Below are 9,327 nucleotides of genomic sequence, written 5' to 3'. Positions count from 1 at the left end.
TCGGTGTAAACGGAAGTAAATTACGAGTAACAACTTTCACGTTGGCGTGTTTATCGTTGCTATTTAGACGTTTATTAAAACCATGGCACTTAAAATGACCAATTTAAACGGCACAGAATCACATACTTACCATATGTAGTCTTTAATACTTGTTAGAGACAGGACTTTATGATAGATAGATATATAGTTAACGCTAGCTAGCTGCTAACGTTAGCTAACAATGACTGACGGTATGGTTTTCCACACGCAAATTGCCTCCATAATGGAGGTGTTAGCGAATGCCGCCGTGGCAGAGATCTGTAAACTCGTAGACGATGACTATGCAGTGTTTCGTTTGGAAATAACTCAAAGCCAGAAAGAAAACAGGTCATTGCGGAGGAAACTACAGCTACTTGAACTGAAGGTGGCACGGGACCGCGTCCTAGCCAGTCGTCCCAGTATCAAGATCCTCGACCGGTACAGAGGAATGGCAAGAGGTATGTTCTGCAGAAGGCGGAGGCTACTCGGCCTGTCACCGTTCATATATAGATAGTTCAGTGCCTGTCCCCCCTCTTCTGCACGTGTTCAGATGTGTTACCCAGAATTGGGTCTTGGTCAGTTTTTGGAGAGTATACAATAATTCCCCTGATTACTTAGCTATCTTGCACAAAGACACAATATTATATTCTAACCATATTCTATTTACTGCATTTCCTATTATTTACTCAGTAAAAAAACAGTACATGGAACATGATACAATACAGAGAAATAAATAGAGAAATAGCATATCAAGAAGTGTTACCTTAAATCGTTAACAATTAAATTGTTTACAATTCTAGACAGTGTCAACAGGGTACAATATACAGTTGAGCATGGACAGTACCGGACTTAACCCCATCTTTCCCCCAATCACTCTCTCAGGTGAAGGACATCTCACTGGAGGCCACAGGAGCTTTGTGAAGCGAGCAGGACACAATACATGGGGAGATGACCAACCAATCACTGATGAGGGGAGTGGAACCTCAACCCAGCACATTATCATGATAGGGGTTAGTGTAATAGTGTTGCATAAAAAAATCCTACTTTGTAAGTCAATGGCCTGTTTATTTCAGCAAGGCTTTCTTTAACTATTGACTTGCGTACATGTACATTTACCATATGGGAGCTTGTTTGACTTCCCTATGACATTGTTATCCAATTTAGGTTATAACCTCCTCTTCTTGTGTTAGTCTACAGATGCAGAGACTGCAGGTCCTGAGGTCAAACAGGAGAGGTCTGAAGTAGAGGAGGACCCACGGCACAGTAGAAACATCCAGACTGGAACGGCTGGAGTGCACCCTATAGCTACAGAGGACCCCATTGCCATAGTGCAGCCCAGGACCCAACGCAGCATCACGGAGGTCAGAGACAGACACAAGTCAGAGACAGACACAGAGACTTTAACTGTAACACAAAGCCTTATACTCACAGGATCTGACCACAGATCAGACCCAGAGAGACTGGGGCTGGGGCCACTGGGATGTCCTCCTGCTCCTGGCTCAGAGTACTTACTTTACGGTAACCCGAACATGAGGGCTGTTAATTCCCATCTGGACTCAGGTGATGTGTTAGAGACTGGCAATGATCCGTCTTGTTCTTACGCTACAGAGATGGACCCTGGCAACATGCGATTGGGTTTAGAGACACACACTGATCTGTCTAGAGGGGACTGGAACCGGTACTGTAGTAGTGTATACTCCGAAGGGTGCCTAGATAAGAAAGGGGAGGGTCTGCTCATAGATGAAGTGACTGTGAAAGTGGAGGGTGACCCTCCTCCCATATGGAATGCGGATAGTCAGCTAGGAGACAGACACTCACAGGGCAGAGATTTCTTAGATTACAGGGAAATCTTAGAGACAAATCAAAATGTTGCGACCCATTCCCCTTTGCACGCACTCAGGGATCACGACCCAGTGTCAACGTCGATGGGGCATTCCGATTCACACGGCCGTGTCCTTTTCGATCAGGTATTGAACTCAAAAGACAGGCCTGGAGCCCAGGTTCAGGGAGGGGGAGAAACATCAGGCGGTATTAAAGAGAAACAGTTTCTCTGCATGTTCTGTAACAAAGGTTTCAGCTGCCCCCAGAAGGTGGAGATCCACCAGAGGGTCCACACAGGGGTGAAACCCTACAGCTGTAACCAATGTCACATGCGCTTCGCCCAGGCTGGCAACCTGAAGAGGCACCAGATGGTTCACACAGGAGTGAAACCCTTCAGCTGTCCCCAGTGTCCCATGTGCTTTGCTCAGGCTGGTGACCTGAAGAGGCACCAGAGGGTCCACACAGGAGAAAAACCCTACAGCTGTGCCCAGTGTCCCATGCGCTTCGCCCAGGCTGGTCACTTAAAGATGCACCTGAAGGTCCACACTGGAGAGAGGCCGTTCGCCTGTACACACTGCGGGAAGAGGTTCTCAGAGAGAAGCTACCTCAGGATACACCAGCAGAAAAAACATTCCACTCTATAACAGAATGTAACCATTTCAATCGATAGCTTCTGATGTTTAGATCAAATCCTGCATTAAAGACTAAGATGAATTTTCATTGATGTCAATCAAAAATAGCCACAGATACATTTGGAATAATGAGAGTAACGGATTTCAGTGTTTAATAATCCTGAGTAGAATATTGCATCCAGACATTGTGTGATACACTGTATAACCCTAAACAAGTCTGATAGATAATGTTTGTACTGTGTCGGATATAAGATGTTCACAAATGCCTGTTTCATTACTTCCATTCAACTATATTTTTAACCAAGACACTTTTAATGAGAAAATGAATGCAGTTTATCGAGTTCATGCAGATTTTTTGTTGAGAAGTATGTGGTTTTCATATGGTGTATTTCAAGACTTCCTCCCGTGATTAAACTTTTCCTGTTGTAAAGTGATATCGCAAGTATAAATACAATGTTGAACAATACAATGTTTTGAACAAAAGTTGTTTTTTTGACACAACTGCAAACTTCAAGGAGTAAGGCATTCAATGAGTTGGTTTGATGGGAAGTTGTGATGCCATTGGCCTAGTGAACAAAAGAAAAAAGGCCCAACCCACCCACTTGTGCTATGTCCTGGACCACCTATTAAGATGTGCCTTTTTGCTAAGTAAATCAGGTGTTAAGAGGTGAAAAGGAGACTGGAGTGGCACCTTAACACTTGTTCATGTTTAATAAACACAAAATGGGACTTTTCATTCTAAGACTCATTGAGACTCTCTTTAGTATACCTCCCATCTCACCCTATTCTGCATACACCCAAAAGTGCTTTATAACCATTATACACTTACTACATATACCTACACATACCCACACACTAACAAACACCTACTGTACACCTCAAAATAGTTTAGTCAGGTTTGTCTGATTATGACTTTTGACTTATCATAGCTGACTTATTTTTTACCCACAATAACATATTCATGTCCACCATGATGGGTTTAACAACAATGAAGTCATTCTGTAACTACAGTGTAGGACTCAAGTGTAGTGGGGATGGGTAAACACTCCATGTTGAAAGTGCGTTTATTATCTGTGTACATACCTGAGGGAGTGTATGTCTGTGTAATCTGTATCACCTGTCTCTTCCAGAAGGAGGAGGGTCCAGAGGTGCTGATGATGAATGAGGAGGGTCTAGACGACACCTTCTCCTGAACCCACAGAGGAACCAGCTGATTAGCACAGGACCACACACAGTCTCACTGAGGTGAGCCACTGTAAAAAATTGTCTGCATGGTATTAAGTCAGGTCCAATATCCACAAAGCAACTCAGAGTAGAAGTGATGATCTAGGATCATATTTGCCTTTTAGATAATAATAAATAACACTGTGTAGACAGGTCCTTGATCATCACTTCTACTCTGAGACTGCAGATAAGGGACCATGCTTTTGAATGACCAAACCATTAAAGAGTGTCAAGTAATCAAATAATCTATCACTTTTCCAGTTTTAAGTCAACTACCATGTTTCAATTGTACTCCTAGCAATCCCTCATTGCCCAACTAGAAGATGCTCCATAGCAGGGTGCTCATATCAGATTTCTTGATCCAACATCCTCTCACTCTGTACCTCTTACAGTCAGTAGACATGGAGGATGGGAAGCCTGATCTGGTACTAGTGAAAGAGGAGACAATCGAGGATGGACCAGAGAGCATTGACCTGCTGAGTGGACTAAAGATGGGAGAGTAAGGTAAGGAAGAAATACATATAGCCTTCATACAGTAATAGAGCTTCAATGGGATGCCATCTTGGATTCCCAGGCCGGTGAAGGCAAGGGCCCAGGGGACATAAGCAAGCAAGCAGGCCAGGACCAGAGGCGACATAGTGGAGGGGGATTGCTGTGGGACTATTTAAGATACTCTTTGAAGAGATATGTTTTCGGAAGATGGGCAGGGACTCTGCTGGTTCAGGGCATAAAATGAACACCTGCTAAATGCGGGTAGATTTATGTATTGACGGGTAAGAATTTCTATTGCCTGCCTTGTGAGTGGGAGGGGACTGGGAAAGGGAAAGGGTGATGTCAAAGGGAGGGGAAAAAAAGAGTTGTAAAGAAATTAATCGAAGGCAGATGTCGGGATGTTGAAGTCGCCCAGTACGAGCGGAGACCCATCGTCAGAAAATTAGCTTAGCAAGGTGTCAAGTTCATTGAGGAACTCAAAAGGGCACCCGGTGGAGGATTTGATGACAGTAATGTTATTGTTGCACACAGGGGAGAAATCCTACACCTGCCCCCAGTGTGAGAAGAGGTTCTCCCTCCAGCACCAACTGAAGAGGCACCAGAGGGTCCACACAGAGGAGAAACCCTACAACTACCCCTAGTATGAGAAGAGATTCTCCCACCAGCAACAACTGAAGATGCCCCTGAAGGTCCACACGGAAGAAAGGCCGTTTGTCTGTACGCATTGCGGGAAGAGGTTCTCAGAGAGGAGCAACCTCATGATACACCAGCAGAAAATGCACACAGCCCATGAATAGTGTATAGTGTGATATGTAGTACTCGTTCATTTTTGTACATTTTATTCTTTTGGATTTGTATGTATAGAGAACTGGATGAAGTGAACTGAGGAAATAATGAGTGTGATGAGGCAGAGTCGATATGTTGGTGAGATGGTGTCTGTAAAAATGCTTCACTAAGGAAAAGTGATAAACTTGTACTGTTCTTTGATGCTGGTGTTTTATAATGAGAAGATGATAGTGTTTTAATGTTTAAAGTAGTAGGATAAAGTAGTGAAGTTGTGTGTAACAATGTTGAAACTTTTTCAAAGTATTCTAAAATTAATTTGATCAAAGCGAGGGTACCATAATTAACAGAAAATGGGACATGTTTCCACAGTGAGAAGTTATTCTACTTGTCACATGTATTATTTTGTGCAATAAGAATAGTGTACTTCACATTATGTGAGTGTATGACCATTTTGTTCAAATTAAATACAAAATTGACTCAGTGCTGATTGACTTGGTTATTTTTGTATAATTGCAGGAACCCTTCTCCGTCAAACCAAAACATGATACTTAATTCTTGAATCAACACATATGGCCATTTAATAAACTCTACTTTCTCCACACATTTTATAATATTATGTTTCTGTGTGTACAGTAAAGAGTTTCTTAGAATGCTTTCAGAAAGTATTCACAACCCTTGACCTTTTCCACATTTTGTAGTGTTCCAGCCTGAATTTAAAATGGATTACATTTCGAGGGAACACCCCCCTATCCACATCGATGGAACAGTAGTGGAGAGGGTAGCTAGTTTTAAGTTCCTCGGCATACACATCACAGACAAACTGAATTGGTCCACTCACACTGACAGCGTCGTGAAGAAGGTGCAGCAGCGCCTATTCAACCTCAGGAGGCTGAAGAAATTCGGCTTGTCACCAAAAGCACTCACAAACTTCTACAGATGCACAATCGAGAGCATCCTGGCGGGCTGTATCACCGCCTGGTACGGCAACTGCTCCGCCCTCAACCGTAAGGCTCTCCAGAGGGTAGTGAGGACTGCACAACGCATCACCGGGGGCAAACTACCTGCCCTCCAGGACACCTACACCACCCGTTGTTACAGGAAGGCCATAAAGATCATCAAGGACATCAACCACCCGAACCACTGCCTGTTCACCCCGCTATCATCCAGAAGGCGAGGTCAGTACAGGTGCATCAAAGCTGGGACCGAGAGACTGAAAAACAGCTTCTATCTCAAGGCCATCAGACTGTTAAACAGCCACCACTAACACTGAGTGGCTGCTGCCAACACACTGTCATTGACACTGACCCAACTCCAGCCATTTTAATAATGGGAATTGATGGGAAATGATGTAAATATATCACTAGCCACTTTAAACAATGCTACCTTATATAATGTTACTTACCCTACATTATTCATCTCATATGCATATGTATATACTGTACTCTACATCATCGACTGCATCCTTATGTAACACATGTATCACTAGCCACTTTAACTATGCCACTTTGTTTACTTTGTCTACACACTCATCTCATATGTATATACTGTACTCGATACCATCTACTGTATGCTGCTCTGTACCATCACTCATTCATATATCCTTATGTACATGTTCCTTATCCCCTTACACTGTGTATAAGACAGTAGTTTTGGAATTGTTAGATTACTTGTTGGTTATCACTGCATTGTCGGAACTAGAAGCACAAGCATTTCGCTACACTCGCATTAACATCTGCTAACCATGTGTATGTGACAAATAAAATTTGATTTGATTTGATTTGATACAACGACACAGAGTTACACATGGAGTAAAACAAACATACAGTCAATAATACAGTATAAACAAGTCTATATACAATGTGAGCAAATTAGGTGAGAAGGGAGGTAAAGGCAAAAAAGGACATGGTGGCAAAATAAATACAATATAGCAAGTAAAACACTGGAATGGTAGTTTTGCAATGGAAGAATGTGCAAAGTAGAAATAAAAATGATGGAGTGCAAAGGAGCAAAATAAATTAAATACAGTTGGGAAAGAGGTAGTTGTTTGGGCTAAATTATAGGTGGGCTATGTACAGGTGCAGTAATCTGTAAGATGCTCTGACAGTTGGTGCTTAAAGCTAGTGAGGGAGATAAGTGTTTCCAGTTTCAGAGATTTTTGTAGTTCGTTCCAGTCATTGGCAGCAGAGAACTGGAAGAAGAGGCGGCCAAAGAAAGAATTGGTTTTGGTGGTGACTAGAAAGATATACCTGCTGGAGCGTGTGCTACAGGTGGGAGATGCTATGGTGACCAGTGAGCTGAGATAAGGGGGGACTTTAATATATACACTGGTTGGTTACCCAAACAACATTGAATGTTCCTGAGTGGCCTAGTTAGAGTTTTAACTTACATCTATAGTAAGACTTGAAAATGGCTGTCTAGCAATGATCAACAACAACTTGACAGAGGTTGAAGAATTTGTTAAAGAATACTGTGCAAAGCTCTTAAGCTTGTTCAGACTGCAGGCCTTAACGCTCAAATCAGTTTTGTTTTTCAAATCCGTTTTGGACTACTGACTGTCCAGATGGTCCAACTTTCAAAACAATAATCTTTTGGTGAGTCACAGCCATCGACTAGCTAGTTGCCATAGCTGTTTAGTTTTCTAGCACATTCACTTATTTGTATGTAAACAATTAACAAGCTAGTTAGCTACCGTACCACATGTTTTTGTCAAATTGTCAGAGTAGCCAGCAAGCAACAAGATATGCCGAATAGCAGTCTAAAAAAACACTTGAGGGAAAATAATCAGATATGACTTGTCTGATGTGTGGCTCGAAATATTCGATTCCATATACTTTTTGACTGTTCAGAATACAGGACATATATAACAGATTCTAATCAGATATGGAAATAAATTAAATTTGATTAATTTCTAACTGCCAATGTGCGCACGGCTTTTAGAGACTTACCCAGAGAGACTGGCAAAGTGATTCTAACATGTATTGACTGAGGGATGTGAATACTTATGTAAAATGACATATCTGTATTTAATTGTCAATATATTTCAATATATTTCACTTTGGTATTATGGTGTATTGTGTGTAGATGGGTGCGGGAAAAAAATATTTAATACATTTTGAATTCAGGCTGTAACACAACAAAATGTGGAATAAGTCAAGAGATATGAAAAATTTCTAAAGGCACTGTATGCTCTCATAATGTAACCTCTACAAAATAAATGCCTTTCTTATAATTTCACATTGTTTTTATGTCAACATATAAAAACCATGACAATTACTATAAGAAAAATACAATATTTGTATATACACGTTCAGGTATGATTTTTGATGGTTAAGGATGGGCAGCACTTCCTACTGAACAGTTTATCTATCTACAGCTATGCCTTTGGTCTCCCATCCTGGGGTTTAACCAAGCCAAGCCCTGCTTATATGTGAGACCTTAGAAGGCTTAGCTTACATATGTCTCTCGTTTGTTTTATACAATCCAAGCAAAAGCTAGTTATTACTACGGCCCAAGTGTTTTGAAATTCAAATGTCCAATGCACTGTATATCTCCCATATCTGTTATGTGTATTATTGCTATGAACCCCCCATGGCTGTAGCAAACATTGCCACTTAGTAATTTACTTACTCGGCCACATACTGTTGGTTTATTTATACTGATGTACTTCCCCATGTTCATCAATGCAACAACGACCAAAACATGCTCAAGTCAAGTCCCTCTTAACTGTTTCCGTTATTAAAAACCCAGAGTTCACAAGGTTATCTTTACAAACAGTCCTTGACCTCAAGCTATTTTCAGTAAATGGCCTGAAGCATTCAGGTCTCGTGATGACTGGGGGCGAATATTAAACATAAACGAATGTGAATTTGGGCTTGATATTCCAGACTGACTGTTCTCTACAAACTGAATCCGTTTAGGAGGGTACTTAACTTTTCATTTGAATCAGGCTTGTGTACATCCCTGTTTTTAGAGACAGTCAACCTAGGCAGAACAAGGACAGGGATGTAATCGTTCGTCCAAACAGTTGTGCAAGTAAAACGAGAGTTTCGATTGGACAAATTCAGGTATGTCACCATTCTTTTTTCAGACTATGTAGGTCCCTCCCCGTATCGTTCCATTTGCTTCCATTTAAGAAACGTTTTGCATCAGAAACGGCGTAATGCATATAATAAAATACAAATTAATACGGCCCAGCTGAATATTTACGTTACTGGGGTGATGTAGATGGAATAAAGTAATTACTTATATTCTATTATATTCTTGCTAACACACTGTTCTTTATAACAAGTCTGCTCTGAGTTTGAAATATACTGATCATAGGATATTTGATGTGTAATAAATAGTACCGTAACTA

The 9,327-nt window shown here is 41.3% G+C and overlaps 1 protein-coding gene across 1 annotated transcript; it reads left to right on the top strand.

Moving 5' to 3' along the window:
* LOC124019110 lies at positions 1–3,221 on the top strand. Its single transcript, XM_046334482.1, has 3 exons — positions 1–476; positions 901–1,028; positions 1,209–3,221. The coding sequence occupies exons 1-3, from the start codon at positions 221–223 to the stop codon at positions 2,481–2,483; spliced, it is 1,659 nt and encodes a 552-aa protein (XP_046190438.1). The 5' UTR covers positions 1–220; the 3' UTR covers positions 2,484–3,221.
* Positions 3,222–9,327: the final 6,106 nt, after the last annotated feature.

Source organism: Oncorhynchus gorbuscha, unplaced genomic scaffold (assembly GCF_021184085.1).
Source record: "Oncorhynchus gorbuscha isolate QuinsamMale2020 ecotype Even-year unplaced genomic scaffold, OgorEven_v1.0 Un_scaffold_7:::fragment_4:::debris, whole genome shotgun sequence".
Taxonomy (NCBI): domain Eukaryota; kingdom Metazoa; phylum Chordata; class Actinopteri; order Salmoniformes; family Salmonidae; genus Oncorhynchus; species Oncorhynchus gorbuscha.
The sequence above is the reverse complement of the archived record's forward strand: the minus strand, read 5'-3'. Positions and strand labels throughout refer to the sequence as shown.